Here is an 18,630-nt window from a genome sequence, read left to right on the forward strand (position 1 = left end):
AATAGGATAGGAAGGTTTGGAGATTGTTTCTGTTACCAAGCCCACTGTTAGGTCAAGGTCACTATTACTAAAATAAGAAAATTTTGAAGAAAAAAAAATGGTTTTCTTGGAATTCCATGTTTCTTGTATAGTAATTGAAATGTGCATTTATTTCTCTATATATTTAGATTGTTTTCAATTCACAGAAAAGTTGTTAAAGTTCCTTGTTTAAGTGCTGAAAACCTGGACAAAATGATATGCCAGACTTGGGTCTTGAGGCAGAGTTAACATACACACAAATGCCTCCTTTGACGAATACTAAACAGTAATAAAACTAAAACTGATTTTTTGTGTATACATTATATGTGTGTGTTTACAGTGCTGTATGGTCGTGTATACAGTGTAAGACAGAGTATGACCTAGCTGAGATAGAACAGAGCTTGATTGATTCTGTACACAGAAAATCAATGGGAAATGTACTGCAGGACCTTGAGTGTGTCAAGTGTCATCAGGTAAACATCTAGTTTTATTCTAAACTGTTCAGTTCTTGGATATTTTTTTATTAAAAACAAATTTAAAGCAACGTATAAGTGAAGTCTAGTAACTTTCATGAAGCCTTCAATTTATTTGAGGGGTGGATGAATGGTAGACCATGTGTTCTGGTATGACTAAGTAGATAGACCAGTAGGAGACAGTTCTGTGGTATAACTGAGTAGTCAGGTGCTATAGTACGAGTATTGAATGAATGGTAGACAGTGCTAGAGTATGATCGAGGGAGATGAATGTCAGATAAGTGCTCTAGTACACCTCGGTGTTGGATGAATAGTGGTTCTAGTGTAATTGAGGGAACATGGATGGTAGACAAGTGCTATTTTATGACTAAGTAGTCAGGTATGAGTGGTCGATGAATGGTAAACTGTTCTTTAGTGTGACTGTGAGGTGATGAATGATGCACAAGTGATGACCGAGTGGTTGATAAATGGTAAACAGTTGTCTGGTATAACTTGAGTGTAGATGATGTGTAGACAAATGCATTTATTAATTCAGAATGACTGAGAAGTGTTTGAATGGTAGACAAGTGCTATGGTATGACTGAGGGGTTAATGAAGGTTAAGCAAGTGTTTACGTATGACTAGTGGGTTGATAAAGGGTCAACGTGTTATGGAATAACTGTTGGATAGATGGAGGGTAGTCACATTTTATGGTATGATTTAAGGATGAATGAAAGATAGACAAGACCAAGGTGAATGGTAGTTAAGTGCTATGGTATGCTTGAGGGGTGGAAGAAGAATAAGCAAGTCCTCCGTTATAATATATTGTCTTTGACCACAAATATATTACAGATGAAAATAACAGTATATACAAGTACTATTGTTAAATTCAGATTAAGGACAGCAACATGAGAACGTACTGTACCTGTGCTGGTGAATACAGAAATACAGTGACAGTTGATGACCTTGGTAAACAGCTGAGGACTTTTAAAGGAATTGCCAGGTATGCAATTAATTTTAAGTTTTTAGCTCACCTGAGCATGAAATTCTCATGGTTTGCTTTCAGGATTGTTTGATGTCCATTGGCATGTGTCAACAATTTTGTTAAAAGAAATCTAAACCACAGTTAGTTTCAACCAAACTTTACAGGAATGTTCCATGTGTGATCCCTTTAGATTCATTCAGGTCATCCATGCAGAGTTCTGGTTGCCATGGTAACAGAAAGGTAAAACTTCACAAATCCTCTCTCCAACTTCTGGCCAGATATCTAAATAATTTTTCTGCAATGTACCATAAATGACTACCAAATTCCTAAAAATGAACCTTTTTCATATAAAAGCATGTCCACTAGGCAGCAAGGCTGATTTCCTCTATATGACTGTGGAGAACTTTGAACATCTTTGCCTCTGAAACTGCAGGCTGGATTTGTAAATAATTTAACTGATATTTACCTTGTTTGAGCATCTACCAAAACTGTTCAAGCAAGCTTTGTAACTCGGATTAATGATCACAAAAGATAACTTCATTTAAGAATGAGATATATAGACCAAACCTTGTAAATGGGTATTTTCATACAAGCCATGCTTTCGGTTGATTTTGTGTGCCTTAGGTCAAATTCATTGTTGCTGACTACCGTACTATAAACTAAAATGGATAATTTAGTTAGGAATGAGAAAATGTGACCTGATTTTAATATATTATAATGTTAGTTTTGCATGTAGACCAAAATTCAGTTGCTTGGGTCAAGGTCATTGTTGCACGTGTACTTTAAATAGATACGAAAAAACAAACTAAAACATTTAAAACAAATTGCCATGCCACTGTAACCAGAATGGCTGCCATTTCATTATTTCGATATCATACAGCAGTATCTTCCTTGTTTGTTCCAATTTTCATAATTTTTTTCCAAATTTTAATGTTCCGCCAAACTCTTTCTAAAAATAATTGTTGCCAAATACTGCATGTTCCCCTTGTAAACTGACTTTCTTGCCTACTGGTATATATACAGGATTGATACAGTTGCTAAATATTACATGTTGAATGTAGAGCAGTATGTTATAATAAAGTTTGTTTTATATTTTCAGTCATAACAATATGGTGTTATTACAAGAAACAGTAGAATGGATTTTAAAGCTTAACCCACAGATACCTACTTGAAAATTGGAAATGTTTTTCCATGGCACTGGTAATACGTCAACATGATTATGGAAGCTCTGAACATTTATATTGTGATTTCAAGGGAATGCATTTTGATATTTGTACATTGTGACAATTATTTGTGTAAACTGGGCATTTTTTTTTCTGTTTAATCAGTTTACCTCTGATATTTCATTATAAACTGTGTATTTATTTCATGTTTAAATTTATTTTTGAATGTAATATAATGTTACAAATTAGGTGTTTTCATGTTGGATTTGTTATTTGAATGTGATCTGTCATATTATTGGCTTCACTTAATGGAATTGTCCAAGCTAGAAAGCCAGTATGAATTCACCTTATTGATTACCTTATGAATTAACTATATAATATTTATTACTTTAATGAGAAACACTAAAAGGGAAAGATGTCATTTTTAGCTTTGTTCATAGCGAGCAATTAGTATAGGTGTGTGGTTCAGTGTCCATCCTCTTGCATATCATTTTTTGCCCCGCAAAATCTTTGCTTGTCCCCTTTTTGGGCCTTTCAGAGCGTAAATTGAAAAACCTTCCATGAAAAATTTGATAGATCTTTACCAAAATTGTTCTATAGTCAAATGTTTCTGCCTGGCTTCTTTCAGGGGCCTTTTTTGCTCTCAGTACATATTCACCAAGACATTACAAATACTTGCTCTTTGCTCGCGATAAATATTTGCCAAGGCAATTTAGATACATCCTTCCAAAATAAATTACTCATTCATATTTTCAAAGATCAGTAAAAGTAATGGCATTGTTACACTTCTGTTTCCCATTAATATAAGAAAAATGCCAGTGGAAAAGGAAATCGTGTATTAAGTCTCCTAAACGTCCTTGTTCTCATTGTCAAAGTAGAACAAGATACAAAAGATTTTATTCACATAACATATTCATGTAAAGTTTGAAATTGGTTGAAAGAAAATTTTAAGATAGTTTGCTGACCCAGAAGTTGTATCACTTTCAGTTGAACCAATTAAAGGAATCTGATACTGGCTGTGAAAAGCCTGTTTTGGTCGACTTTATTGTCGTATTACTTTGGCAATTAGTGTACTGTTTGAGCAAATGCTGTACAGTTAATTAATAATGTTGTGCATTATATGATGTTTTATATGTTAACCAGTAACTGATTATACTGAATGATATATTGATGAATTTACATGTACATGTATATATATACCTTCCTGTTGGTAAAGATGTTAAAAATAGATAACTGTGATATCAGTCAATAAAATGTATATATTAAACTGTTGTTCTTTAGATAAAAGCCAGTCATAATTTTAAAAACCATATTTTAATGTTGTGTTTTACTAGAAAATATTTTAGTAAAAGTCCATGTTGGCCCAAATACTCACTTCAGATTTAAAACTGTGTATGTTTGTGTACTTCCAACTTGTTTATTAAATTTCTGAAAAGCTGATTACTGCCCAAAATTATTCAAATAGAAAACACTGGCAATATGGGCAGCTGGTCCTAGGGCTGAACCTTTTTAGCTCACCTGTCAAGGTGAGCTATTGTGACCGCTTGATGTCCATAGTGCGTTGTGTGTCAACAATTTCTAAAAAAATAATCTTGAAAACCACTGGGCAGAATTACACCAAACTTCACAGGAATGATCCTTTGGTGGCCCCCTTTCAAAATTGTTCAAAGAATTGAATTCCATGCAGAACTCTGGTTGCCATGGCAACCGAAAGGAAAATCAGAAGCCCTAGAGCTTAGATATTTGGTGTGAAGCATTGCCTAGTGGACCTCTACCAATTTTGTTCAAATCATGACCTCTGGGTCAAAATTGACCCCGCCCCAGGGGTCACTTGATTTTACATAGAAAAATCTTCAAAAATCTCAAAAACCAGAAGCCTTAGAGCTTAGATATTTGACATGTAGCATTGCCTAGTGGACCTCTACTAAAGTTGTTCAAATCATGACCCTGGGGTCAAAATTGACCTCGCCCCAGGGGTCACTTGATTTTACATAGGAAAAATTTCTAAAAATAAACCAGAAGGCCTAGATCTTAGATGTTTGACATGTAGCATTGCCTAGTGGACCTCTACAAAATTTGTTCAAATCTTGTTAAAATGTGTACATCTATGTGCTCTATGTCAAAACTTGATCATATAATTTTGAGCAGTGTTACTCGGGTGAGCGATACAGGGCCATCATGGCCCTCTTGTTAATGTTTGTTGGAACTTATCAGATGGACATACACACAGACCCGTCTTTCAAAGTTATTTGGTCTCTAAAACAGCAAATAAAAGAAAAACAGTTGTATAAATGATGTTCCAGCCATACATTATTGTGTCTCCCCTAACTATGTAAGATGTATTGTTTTTATATGTCCAAAGGGACATATGCTGTTTTGACATCGGTGTCCATCCGTCTATTAGCAATTTCGTGTCCACTCTTTAAAGGATTTCGAAGAAACTTTACACAAATGTTTACTGCGTCGAGACAACATGCAGAGCGCATGTTCTAGATGGCTCGCTTCAAGGTCAAGGTAACACTTAGTGGTCAAAGGTCATACCTTCGGGCAATATTGCTCCACATTGCGGTGCTCTTGTCTTTTTAGCTCACCTGTCGCATAGTGACAAGGTGAGCTTTTGTGATCACCCTTCGTCCATCCGTGCGTCAACAATTTCGTGTCTGCACGATAGTGGTTTCGTTTATGATTTTATTTTAACCAAACTTGCACACAACTTGTATCACCATAAGATCTCGGTTCCTTTCTTGAACTGGCCAGATCCCATTATGGGTTCCAGAGTTATGGCCCCTGAAAGGACCAAAATTAGCTATTTTGACCTTGTCTGCACAATAGAAGCTTCATTTATGATTTGAATTTAATCAAACTTACACAAAACTTGTGTCACCATAAGATCTTGGTTCCTTTCTTGAACCAGCCAGATCCCGTTATGGGCTCCAGAGTTCCAAAATTAGCTGTTTTGACCTTGTCTGCACAAAAGCAGCTTCATTTATGATTTGATTTTAACCAAACTTGCACACAATTTGTATTACCACAAGATCTTGGTTCCTTTCTTGAACTGGCCAAATTCCGTCATGGGTTCCAGAGTTATGGCCCCTTAAAGGTCCAAAATTGGCTATTTTGGCTTTTGCAGCCATATAGATACTTCATTTATGGTTTTATTTGATACAAACTTCCAAAATATCTTCAACAACAATAAATCTTGGATTCCATGACAAATCAGATCCAATCGTAGGTTCCAGAGTTATTTTATATCTGATTACCTCCCCCGATTGTAATCAAAATAGATTTATATCGGTAAGTACTTATAGGACTTATTTGAAATTACATTTTTGTCATTAGTTGGACTGAGCCAATCGGGGTAGACAACTATGGACTGATTTTATGTCAAATTACCTCCCTTTATTTCAAATTAAAATCTGTATATCTCCGTAACTAATGAAGATACTGATCTGAAATTTCATTTACGTCAACAGATTTATTTGGCAGATCCTTCTTTTGTTCACTTACAATAATTTTTTTTTAATTACTTCCCTTTTAAGTTACTATAAATAGCTTATTTTTAGTAACTTTTTTATTATTGGCCATAGGGAAAAACCGAGACCACTTTTCTGTGGTACAACATAGATGGTACCTCCAATTTTTAGGTGTATTTTGACATACCTGTACCTTGTAAGAATTTTTTTTTCTTTTTGGTTAAATTTCTTCCCTTTGTTGTTCCTGTCCTGTGGACTTAAACAGGTGAGTGATATAGGGCCATCATGGCCCTCTTGTCTGTAAAATCTTGTTGGAACATCTCGTAATTTGACAAACAGCAATGATTGGTATAGAATGATGTTACGCATATCTTTGGCAAGTCCAGTGGGACTATTATTTCGAAGTTACATCACCTTAAAGGTCTTTTTCACATCAAGTGCTGTTGGTGAGCTTATGGGATTGTTGGATGATCAGGCCAATTTAAATCGTGGGATGTTTCTTAGTTGGACTAGTTTTAGATTCTGTCTATGCCACGATAACAGAAAAGGAAAACTTTAAAATCTCTAACTTGATTTCAGAATAATTTAGCCCAACTTAAGCAGAACAAGAGCTGTCACTATTAGTGACAAATGCCCCTGAAGCATGCCTAAAAATGTGGCAATTGTCTACGCAAAATATGCCAGAATAGTTTAGGTATGAATCATTTTGCGACCTTGACCTGAGAGACTCGAGGGGTGGTGGGGGGTCATAAGCACAACACCTTGTTATGGTTAACATTTGTGTCAAATTATTTTCAAATCCCTTGAAAAATACAGGGTTATGGAACAGACGAGAAACAGACCATGTTAACTTTTGACTTCTTAGTGTGACCTTGACCTGAGAGCTAGGGGTCTGGGTCTTGCACAAGACATGTCGTCTCATTATGGTGAACACTTCTGTCAAGTTATTTCAAAATCCCTTTATGAATGGCAGAGTTACAGCCTGGACAAGAATTTACACAGACAGTGCGATTTTAATATGCACACCTATGGGGACATAAAAACCTTTTAAAACTACTTCTGAAGCGCTTGATGGATCTTCATCAAACCTGGTTAAGGTAATTTCTGTATAAGCCTACCATTCCCACTGTCTGGCTACTGGATATACAAACTGTAGAGGCAAATGATATATACTATTACCCTTTAGGCTGTATGCCTATTTTAGATGCAATTAGTGAAGGCAATTCCTACAGAGGCAGACATCCTTCCCATTGAAGTCGAGTCTAGATACAAAATGCAAGGGCAATGTCTATATAGGCTTACCCTTCCCAATGTATGGTTATTGGAGATACAAACTAGAAACAATTTCTATGTAGCACTGCCCTGCCAACTGTCTTGTTACTGGAGACACTATGGTTACTTGACAATCAAACTGCAAAGGCAATGTCTATGTAGGCCTACCTAACAGTGATTGCAGTTTCTACGAAGGAAATTCCTATATTGGCATACCATTCCCATGGCAATCGAGTATATTCTCTGTAGTGTTAATTTTCGACTGATTATGGTTTATACAATAACAAAGCTTCTCATTTCTACATAATATATAAAATAATATTATATGTATTTGAAATACTTGTTCAGTAAAAAAATGCTTTAAAATAGAAAGACCAGTTATAACTACAAAATCAGCTGAAAATATCACAAAATCAATATGGAAACATGAACATTGGGAGGGACGCTGATACAAGCAAGTCTGTCTGGTTCACTACACAATGTAAGCAGACTGCATGTATACTGAATTAATTTAAAATACCTAATAGATAAGCAACTGTTGCTTTTTAACTTTTTACCCATGCTTGGATATTTCAGCTAGTGGTCTAGCTCTTGTTGCATGTATGATTATTGTTTGTGCAATGGCACTTTAATATCTAACAGTAAACCATTCGTACAAGTTATAGAAGGAATAAAATCTCTGACCTCAAAGTGTGACCTTGATCTTAAAGGTAGGGATCATTAATACAACACATAAACAGTAAAATGACCTTAAATATTTGACCTAAACTTTAAAGGAATGGTATGGTCCTTGAACGTGACATTGTCTTGTTATTGTGAATGTTTGTGGCAAGTTATTTAAACATCCATGCATGCTGAAAAACGCTAAAAAGCAGACAAGAAAAATTACCTCTCAGTGTGACCTTGGCCTTTAATTGAAAACATGTACCCATACACTTACAAAATAAGTTAGAGTGAACTAGAAAACTGACCTAAAAATCTTTGACCTTTTAGAGTGACCTTGACCTTTAAGATAGTCTGGATTTTGCAAAGCACCACATCACCTTGTTATGCTGGTCATTTGTGCCATATTATTTCAAAATTTGGGGTCGCACATGGAATATTATTTCAAAATTTGGGGTCGCACATGGAATACTATTTCAAAATTTGGGGTCGCACATGGAATATTTCAAAATTTGGGGTCGCACATGGAATATTTCAAAATTTGGGGTCGCACATGGAATATTATTTCAAAATTTGGGGTCGCACATGGAAGTTAAAAGCTGAGCACGATTTCGTGCAAACATATACAGACTAACATACATATGGACAGGGTAAATGTCCCCAACCATATTTTAATGGTGGGACAACTAATATGTCATAATCATTAATGCATAAAATTGACTCAAAAGAATCATAAATGTAAGAAAAAATAATAAATGTAAAAAAAAATACAATAAGGGAAGCGGAATATTTCACATAAAAGCAGATCTACCATGCAAATGAAAATGATATTCTCAACATTGAACAGTTTATTGCATCACTGCTTGTCTTTTCTCCCTTAAAGCTTGAGGCACTTTCAAACTCATTCGCATCTATTTCGGATTTCAAAGTATCCATGCATAAGTATGTTGATAAAAGCATGACTGTACTGAGGAGACATGATACTACGAGCTAGGAGCTGAATGTGAAGCCATTTACTGCGGTAAGTAAGAACAGCATCTACAGGTCCTATATTTCCTGGACATTTTGTCAAAAAGCTTAATATTCTTTTTTCTCCTCCACTGATTAAATAAGCACTGACAGTTAAAGAAACTTTCAATGAATGTGATTTCCACAGCTGACAAACAGCTCAGCAAAATTGTTTGCAGTATAACCCAGTTATAAAGTTTTGGCAATCTGATATTCTGTTCTGAAGTCTAAATGTCAGACTTTAAAATCTGATATACTGGCACAGATATCACATTTAAAATGTCTATTTATAGCAAAGCTTCACTGGTCCACGCAAAGACCTCGTCTTTAGCAAAATCATACTAGAGGGAATCTTGAAGCCGTACATATACTACATACAACTTATCAACTCCCTGGAGGGAACCAAGTTTAAATAGGATAATCAGCCATACAATCCCTCAGATGACAGTAACTGCAAGTGAAAATACGCATATCTGAAACAACGACACAACTAGCTGTTTTTCTTCAAGATGAATGCCGATTTATCCAGTATTTCTAAGATGGCATGAAACTCATAGATCATCCCATAGACAATACATTTTCTGTCTTGCAAAGTGTTCAAACAATAGACATCGTCGGCAAGTCTTTATACCACAACGATAATTGACAACTTTACCAGCCGAGTCCTTCCCTCGGCAATATTTGAGTCCACACGGGTACCAACCAACACACAGGTGGTACTGGCAGAAACATGGTTTTTTTATATCTGACGTATCCTTACACCGGGACTGTTTTTCTAATTCTGGCGACTTCATTGCTGACATCACCTTGTCTACATCATGGTTCAATACTGTAATATAAAACAGAGCTAGCACTAAATGATATTAAATCTCCCAGATTACTACTCTGTCAAAAAAAGAAAACATTTTGTTACCCCCACCACTCATAAAATGCACAAAAGTAATACCGAAGTTTCAAAGACACTACAAACCTTGAGCAAGGTGTTTAAAATCTGACAAACGTAGTTTACTCCAAACTTTGTGCAAAATGTTTAACAGCTGATATAACCTTATTTGAATTTAATATTTCATATACATAGGTATACTCTAAACCTTGTGCATGAAGTTTAACATCTGATATATCCCTATATATCCCTATATATATACCACTACAACCCTTGTGCGATATGCTTAACATCTGATATATTTAGTTAAGGTACAAACCTTGTGCAAGAAGTTTAACATCTGATATATAAAAGCACAACTACAACCCTTGTGCGTTATGCTCACTAGCGCCAGACCAGAAAGAAAATGCACTTGTTACATGTTATACCACTCCCCTAGGGTATTCTATAAAAACCATGGTCATGAACGGGAAATGTTCTAACCCATTCAATCGAAATTTCTCACTTAAACACGCATTTGGTGCATGGGTACCTATTATATTGAACAAGCGATAATTTTATCTTCTATCAAGCACCAGGCACATTGTCTCAATATTCCATAATGCTGAAGATTATCAAAATAGTTTTATCTTTCGTCAACCTTACTGAAAAAAACTTGCTTGACCTGCCCTAATGAAGCTCCGGTCTAGAGTCACGCAGGTGTGCACTTGTTTGGCATAAAATGTTAACAAACAAAAATAGCATTAAAAAAATCACATTTTCACAATTAAACTCGTATGATGAATGAATTCATCTTTATATGATCTTTAATTTGAAATCGTTACATTTGGGCTGCACCTGTTCTGTTTATTTTATTCATTTTGCACATTTATGCGGCATTTTCACAATTTAAGAGCGAAACAACTGTGTAGTAAACTGACGATTGCAAACATTTTCCACAATTATCCCAATCAGAATGGTTTTTTGTAATCTAGAACGGGAATTCCAGCAAGTTTTTTTTGTGTAACATTGATATAACTATAAACTACGCATTGTTTTTCTAAGATAAGATTATTGAGAAATGTGACCGTACACAATGAAGATTAAATTACCATTGTTTGATATCCAAAGTACACATTTACGGAACTGCGTGTTTTTAGGTATGAAATGCGCGATTGAAATGGTAAGTATATTTCCCCTTCATGACTTGTTTCTATAGAATACATAGGGGGTTGTATAACATGTACAGAGTATTTTCTTTCTGTTCTGGTGCCAGTGGTTATGCTTAACAACTGATACACTTAATTTACAAACCTTGTGAGAGAAGTTTAACATCTGTATCCTCTATGTACATGGAATCCCTAGCATCGTGACAGATGTTGTATAAATGTTGACTCAAGATGGCTGACTGGTCTATATTTACAACTAGATTTAAAGTATGTTTTTCAAGGCCCTTGTCTTCTTCAGGTGTCCGTACAGCTGTAGGATTTTTCTGTATTTGATGGAGAAATTTTTAATAAACTGGTATTATGAAATGGTGCTATGTACACAAAAGAACATAAATCAACATAAAAACATAACATGTCAATCAATGGTATGTTTTCCTCTAAAATTAATGATGTTAAGTATGCATGAAAATATAGATAACTTTAATGTCTTCTCCTTCCCAACATATCTAGCCTAGTTATATTAAAATTTTACCTGTCTAAGTTTGGACATAGCATCTGAAGAGATGAACTCATTTTTCCCAAATCTTGTGATAAAACATAACACCTGTGGTGTACTCTGAACAATTCCTCTCTCTTCCTCCCAGGGAACAATCACACGGAAAATTTGGATATGCTGAAAACATACATCAATACAGTTTTGAATAAAACAAACAACATTTTGATATTTAACACCATCAGACTACACTGAAGGAAAAAATGCAAGGATGCTACAGACCAACTTTGATGAAGACCCACCAAATGGTTTATGAATAATTGTTTAGAGGTTCTTTTTCTAGTTTAACCCTGGCAGCTCCTGAATGGATCAAATGAAAACAATTTTGAACAATAAGTTTGGTACAGATATTTGAAGTGGTTCATCAGTTGCTTAAAGTTTTGTTTTTTTCTATTTTCAGCCATGGCACCCCCTAATATGGGTTAACTTAAAAAAAACATTGAATAAATTTAAGAATGCTGCAGACTAAGTTTGGTGAAAAAAACATCAAGCAGTTCATGAAGAAGTTATCTAAACATATTGTGTTTAGCCCCAGTTGCCACTAAAAGGGTTTAATACCTATTATAGGAATATCTGAATAAACTTCAGAGGTGCATGCAAGCCTGCTTCTAATTAAGTTTGGTGAAAATCCATCCTGTCGTTCAAGAGAAGTTGTTTAAATAAACAGGAGGGCCATAATGGCCCTATTCATTTAACAAAGTTTCACATCTTGCTTGAACAATTTTGGAAGAGGGTCACTAAAGGAAATTATCTGTGAAATTATTTTGAAAAAAAAGTGCCAGTGGTTACTGACAAGTTCCCACTAAATCAATAAGTATGTGGAGGTCAAATTAAAACAAGGATATTTGGGAGGAGTGCCTGAATGCTATTATAATTATATTCAGAGATGATTTTAAACCAGTCAATATGATATTGTATGTCTAAAAGCCATTTGATAGACGGTCACTGAAGGAACATTAATTGCTGTCAATTTACTTTGAAATCTGAGCAGTTCTTTTTAGCTCACCTGTCACATAGTGACAAGGTGAGCTTTTGTGATCACCCTTCGTCCGTCGTCCATCGTCAGTCCGTCCGTCCGTGGCGTCAACAATTTCTTGTCTTGCCGACAGTGGTTTCAATTTATGATTTTATTTAATTTAATCAACCTTGCACACAACTTTATCACCATAAGATCACGGTTCATTCTTGAACTGCCAGATCCCGTTATTGTTCCAGAGTTATGCCCCGAAAGTGTCAAAATTAGCCTAATTTGACCTTTGTCTGCAAATAGCAGCTGTATTTATGATTTGATTCTACCAAACTAAAACTTGGCACACTAACTTGTATCATCCATTAAGACTGGTCCTTTCTTAACTGGTCAGATTCCATTATGGGGTCCAGAGTTATGGCCCATGAAAGGGACAGAATTAGCTATTTTACCTTGTCTGCACAACTAGCACAGTTTCATTTCGATTTGAATTAAATCAAACGTCTCAAAACTTGTGCCAACATAAGATCTGCGGTTTCTTTCTTGAACCGGCCAGATCCCATAATATTCCAGAGTTTATGGCCCCTGGAAGGGCCAGAATTAGCTAATTTGACCTTGTCTGCACAACAGCAGCTCATTTATTGATTTGATTTTTAACCAAACTTGCAACAAACTTGTATCAACCACAAGATCTTGGTTCCTTTCTTTGAACTGGCCAGATTCCATATGGGTTCCAGAGTATGCCCTTTTGACTTTTAAAAGTCCCAAAATTGGCTAGGTTGGCTTTTTGCAGCCTGTTAGAGACTTCATTTATGTTTTATTTGATACAACTTCCAAAATATCTTCACGACAATAAATTTTGGATTTCATGAGTGGGGGTGGTGGAATACAAATCGATCAATCGTAGTTTCCAGAGTGTATGTTAATACACCCCTGATTGTAATCAAAAATGGATTTAATATCAGGAGTACTTATAGGGACTTATTGAAATTTCATTATTGTTATTAGTTGGACTGAACAATCAGGTAGATACTATGGACTGATTTATGTCAAATTACATCCCTTTATTTCAAATTAAATGGGTATATCTCCATAACTAATGAAGATACTGATCTGTAAATTTCATTTATGTCACAATTTGTTGCAGATCTTCCTTTTGTTTCACTTACAAAATTTTTTTTTATTACTTCCCTTTTAACATTTCTATAAATAGCTTAATTTTTTAGTAACTTTTTTATTATTGGCCATAGGGAAAAACCGAGACCACTTTTCTGTTGGTACATAGATGGGACCGTCTCAATTTTTAGTGTATGCTTTTGACATATCTATACCTTTAAGATTTTATTTTTACTTTATTGTTAAATTTCTCACCCTTTATTGTGTCCTGTCCCTTGGGACTTAAGATATTTTTTCCTGAGACCATCTTGTCCTCAAGTGCAATGATAACAGGTGAGCAATATAGGGCCATCATGACCCTCTTGTTTAATTTTTCAAATACAGAGAATACTAGCTCTCACTGTATTGCATAATTACATTGGCTATTAATAAATTTAAGATGTTTTATGCTTAATAAAGTTCATATCCAAATTTTATAATCAAATTTCAGTAAATGGTGATGGCACTGAGAAAAAGATTATCCTTTCTCAAATGTTCACACCTTATAACTGATGATTTATGGGTTTATGATACCTGGTACTAGTATATATACCCTACCCTAAATATTATATACAGCTGAAGAAACTTCGTTAATATACAATCGGTTCGGGACATGGCGAATAACAAATAAAATTTGGACAAAACTGTTTTAGAGTAAATCGTCATTCGAATATATTGCTACAGCCCAAATTCATATTGATTATAAGACCTCTAGGATCAGCCCAGTACGGTTGTCTAGAAGCTGGTAACGGGTAGGACCCCTCTAGTACTCTGGGTCAGAGGCCGATTAACGACCCCTACCACTGGCTGTGCAAAATCATATTACATGTGGACCCTAGTCATACTCATAATCAGACGCATACAGTTTGTTTTATACAATTAAATTATAGTGTGTGGGTGAAACTAATCCGACGCATACAGTTTGTTTTTATAGTGTGACGGTCAAACTGTAACGTCGCAGTGGCTGAAATGTCAGAAATTAAAAAGCAGCCACTCAGCGACAGTAACTGAGTAAGCTTTCTAATAATACCACGGCCACACCCTCCTTCCCTAGACAAGCTTACTGTCGCTGAGTGGCTGCTTTTTAATTTCTGACTTGTGCAGCCATGACCGTCACAATATAAAACAAACTGTACTGGTTTCGAAGCAGTTTCCGTCATAAAATGAAGGTTTTTAAAATATCTTTTTTCTTGAACGTTTTGGTACCGTAAAATGTTCCAATTTAAGAGAACACCTTAGCTCTTCTGCTTAACGAAAACATAAATATCAATAGTGGTCTAGCGCACGGGATAACAATTAACATACAGAGGGGGCGCCAAAAGGGAATAAAAGCGCTGAAATCGTTGACTTACAGAAGCATTCCGTCATCATTTTTTGTTTTAATATTTATGTACATTATTACACTGGAATACTTAACTAAAAGCAACCATCCGTGTTTTTTTAATATCTTTCTGATGAAATTAATTAATACCATTTAAGAAGTTAAGGGTTCAGGTGTTAAATAGCTTGTTGAAATAGGAGTAAAAAAAAAGAAAGCAAAACCTGAGACTCGAACTCGGATCTCATGCTTGTGAAGTAGATTATCTAAAAAACCGATTGACTAATCGGCAGATACATTCTGGCGGCAATTATATATATATCTATATGCACTATACGTGATAACCATAGCATAGCACATATGTGACCAGTTATCCCCCTTGGATAAGAAAATCTGGCAGGTGTAACCTGATCATCTATATTTCATATTGATTTTTGCTCCTTAACTGGTAAAAAAAAATATTGCCGATGCACAAAAATGACCATTTTTATCTTTATTATGTAATTTTTGGTAAATCATCTGGTTCGACTGCCATAAGGAGGAACTTCAACTAATTGGGGATTACGAGCTTATTCTTGCCGTAAAACATTGCGCATTAGTTGCACATGAAATCCCCCATGTGCGGATGAAAATAAATATTTATGGAATGAACAATTCGAGTTTTCTTGGAAAAGTTTTTTAACCCTTTGTTCTGAAATTTCACAGAGCCTGGATTGCAGGGTAGCGTTATGGAAACAACCTCACCTTCATTGTGAGAACGCACGAAACGTAAAATAACGCGTGACGGATACTACTAGCTGACGGAAACTGCTTCAAAACCAGTATACGTCGGATAGACGGATTAGTTCGACTACCTCCTTCCCAGTATTGAGTATCATCTAAAAAAATCGCTCACAAGAAGAAGAAAATTCAACTTACAGCTTTAAAATCTGTGAAGTATGTCACAAGAGTTCCATCTTTAGACAAGTACTCTAACTTCACAGTATCAGCTGTTGTGTTGGACTCGATTTTCTCCCGTTCGACGTCTCCGCCCTTGTTTCGGACATTTACAACCAACTGGCTAAATGTTACTCCGAAAATCGATAAAATTATCACAGATAATATAACAAAAATAGGCAACTGTTCAGCCATTTCAGTATATTACAAAATTTCTTCAAAAAGAATGCCAGAAATTTCAAGTTGACTCCATTTTGAACGGTGCAAAGTAAGTAAATTCCTCTTGTAATTAGTCCATCCGGAAGATTACACTGACGTCATACTCTAGGAATACCAAAACAAACAAAAATCGTACGTTTTGAATGACCATTCGTCATCAAGAGGCAAGTGTGTATTAGGTCTGTTGCGTTTTGTTTAATGTTTCTTTGTATATTTAAAGCTTACTCTTGATCATCAATAGTACAGTAGTGACATTATCATATACTGAACAGCCAAGATTTGGTTTCAGACTCAGAGAAAGAGAAAGTGCACATACAGCACATGTGTCATCTGTTGAAGGTTTGTTTGTTTTCTCTACTGTTCTTAAAGAAACTGATCTCTTACAAGACAGCATTTTAGTTTGACTTTGCTGGTTCTAAAGATCATCCGCTTTCGAAATACTGTATATTACTGAAAAGGTTACACACAGGGCTCACACAAAATTGCAATGAAGGTTCATATAAAATACCACTTTGGACTTTTGTAACTTTACGTGTTTAATGTTTATCATTACTCTAAAATTACTTGTCAGTAGGACAGCATTATAATTTTTGGGTGTTCGCTTTCATCCACGTCCTTCTTTGTTCTGCATATTTATGTTAGAAACATAGCCTTAACTCTTTGGGCATATCATGACAGTCCAGCTAATTTGACATTTATGACAGTATATATTTTTTGGAAGGTTGCTGTCCCTCGAAGGGATGGCAACTACAAAGTACCAGAATAATAAAATAATTAAAGCCATCCAGACATTAGCCAAATGAGTACGACTGTTTGTACCATAGCATTAAATTGTGTCTGAAATAGTAAACTCGTACCTTTTGCGCTAAAATAGTTCACTTTTGTGAGTAAGCCAACTCATAACAATTTTTGTCAATTTGATTTTAAATTTTCATGAAAATAAGTTTAAATTATAAAATAAAAAATAAAAGCCCTTTCAGTTATTTTACAAGAATTAACAGGAAATCTTGATAAGTAATTATTAGTTTTTAAAGGTAAAATATTCTTTAGCTGGTCCTGGAATTTAAATATGTTAAATATATAGTGACACAAAAACATTTGGTTTATCTTGGCATACAAATTTATAGAAGTGAGCTATGAAATAATTGTTTTAAACAGTTTAGAATATGTTTGTAAGTGTTGAAACATGAAGCAGCAAGCTCCAGACCTGGCTGAGATTTATATTTTTTTAGCACATTTGAATTTTATACAAACAGGTGAATATCTTATGTGAGTACCAAAACAATTTACAGGAGCAGAAAAGATGGCACAGATAGGTGGTTTCCAGGAAATCCCCCTCCATAATGCTCCGCCCAAGTGCAGCTGTTTTACAAGATTCCAAATGCCGACAGGTACGCAATTGACCTAACTTAATTGTTTTTATCATATACATGTATCACTCTAACCCTAGTGTATGATAATCGCTCAGAGTATCTGGTTTGGAATACCAACTACATTTTTGTCATAAGTTGACCTGATTCTCTGCCTGATAAGAGGGCTGTGCACATTCATAAAGATGTCTTTACCACGGGGATATAATTCTTTATGATAAATATAGAGAAATATCTCTACTTATGCCTGGGAGGGGGACATAATAGTGCACTCCATTCATCTGACCATCCCTTTCACCCCTCTCCCATGCTCCATCCACATTTTTAGCTTACTATACGAAGTATAAAGGAGAGCGATCCACTCGACCCGGCTCGGCGTCCTTCCACGCCCCACCTTGTAAAGTTTTTTTTACACTTTCTCTTTCTTCTTATCTCTGCAATTAAATTGATGGATTTGATTCAAATTTGAAATAGTTATTACCCTCATCATCACCCACATCATCTGAGCATAAGGGCCATAATCTTGCACCAATATTTTAAGATTTATCACCCCTTTTCCCTTAGATTTTTCAGGTTAAAACGTTTGATGCACTTTTCACATCTATCTTTGTTTATTATTGAAGGGATTTGATTCAAACTTGAAATAATTGTTCAACATCCATCACGCCACTGATCATATGACATAAGGCATAACTCTGCACAAAAATTTCATAAATTAATCCTCCCTTTTACTTAAATTTCATTTAAAGGTTTTGATGCCTATTACTCTAACTCTGTTATTGACTGAATGAAATTTGGATTCCTACTTAATATATTTGTTCAGTTATCGACACCCACATCATATGACAATAAACACAAGGTGCATAACTCCTGGCAACAAATGTTTCTCACATGATAATTCCCCCTGTTGTGAAGCGGCGACTATTCTAAATAGTGAGCTCAGGATGGGCGTCTCGGGGCGCGCCTGGGGGTGGGCCGTTCGGGGGCTGTGCCGCGTGGGCGTCGGGGGGCCGCGGAGCGCAGGCTGGGGGGTGGCGCTGCGGGGGG

At 35.5% G+C, this 18,630-nt stretch overlaps 2 protein-coding genes across 2 annotated transcripts in view; one reads left to right on the top strand and one right to left on the bottom strand.

Moving 5' to 3' along the window:
- Positions 1–3,891, top strand: part of LOC123559649 (DNA polymerase epsilon catalytic subunit A-like) — a 105,137-nt gene extending 101,246 nt beyond the window's left edge. Inside the window, exons 48-50 of the mRNA XM_053552523.1 lie at positions 359–491; positions 1,364–1,473; positions 2,555–3,891. Coding sequence (XP_053408498.1) covers positions 359–491; positions 1,364–1,473; positions 2,555–2,627 — 316 coding nt within the window. The 3' untranslated portion in view covers positions 2,628–3,891. The remainder of the gene's footprint in view (positions 1–358; positions 492–1,363; positions 1,474–2,554) is intronic.
- Positions 3,892–8,901: 5,010 nt separating this feature from the next.
- LOC123559648 (out at first protein-like) lies at positions 8,902–16,272 on the bottom strand. Its single transcript, XM_045351627.2, has 4 exons — positions 15,977–16,272; positions 11,598–11,738; positions 11,211–11,388; positions 8,902–9,863 (listed from the first exon to the last, which is right to left on the bottom strand). Exons 1-4 carry the CDS (start codon positions 16,187–16,189, stop codon positions 9,586–9,588), a joined length of 810 nt encoding a protein of 269 aa, XP_045207562.2. The 5' UTR covers positions 16,190–16,272; the 3' UTR covers positions 8,902–9,585.
- Between the last annotated feature and the right edge of the window lie 2,358 nt (positions 16,273–18,630).

The sequence above is a fragment of the Mercenaria mercenaria genome, chromosome 10, assembly GCF_021730395.1.
Source record: "Mercenaria mercenaria strain notata chromosome 10, MADL_Memer_1, whole genome shotgun sequence".
In the NCBI taxonomy this organism is placed as follows: Eukaryota; Metazoa; Mollusca; class Bivalvia; order Venerida; family Veneridae; genus Mercenaria; species Mercenaria mercenaria.

Bases quoted from the DNA above. Each gene is read 5' to 3' on its own strand.
- LOC123559648 (XM_045351627.2), bottom strand. From the start codon at position 16,189: ATGGCTGAACAGTTGCCTATTTTTGTTATATTATCTGTGATAATTTTA. The intron at 11,739-15,976 runs GTAAGTTGAATT...GTATGTTTTCAG, and splicing joins ACTTCACAGATTTTAAAGCT to CATATCCAAATTTTCCGTGT. The intron at 9,864-11,210 runs GTTTGTAAATTA...TTTATATTACAG, and splicing joins TGTTAAACTTCTCTCACAAG to TATTGAACCATGATGTAGAC.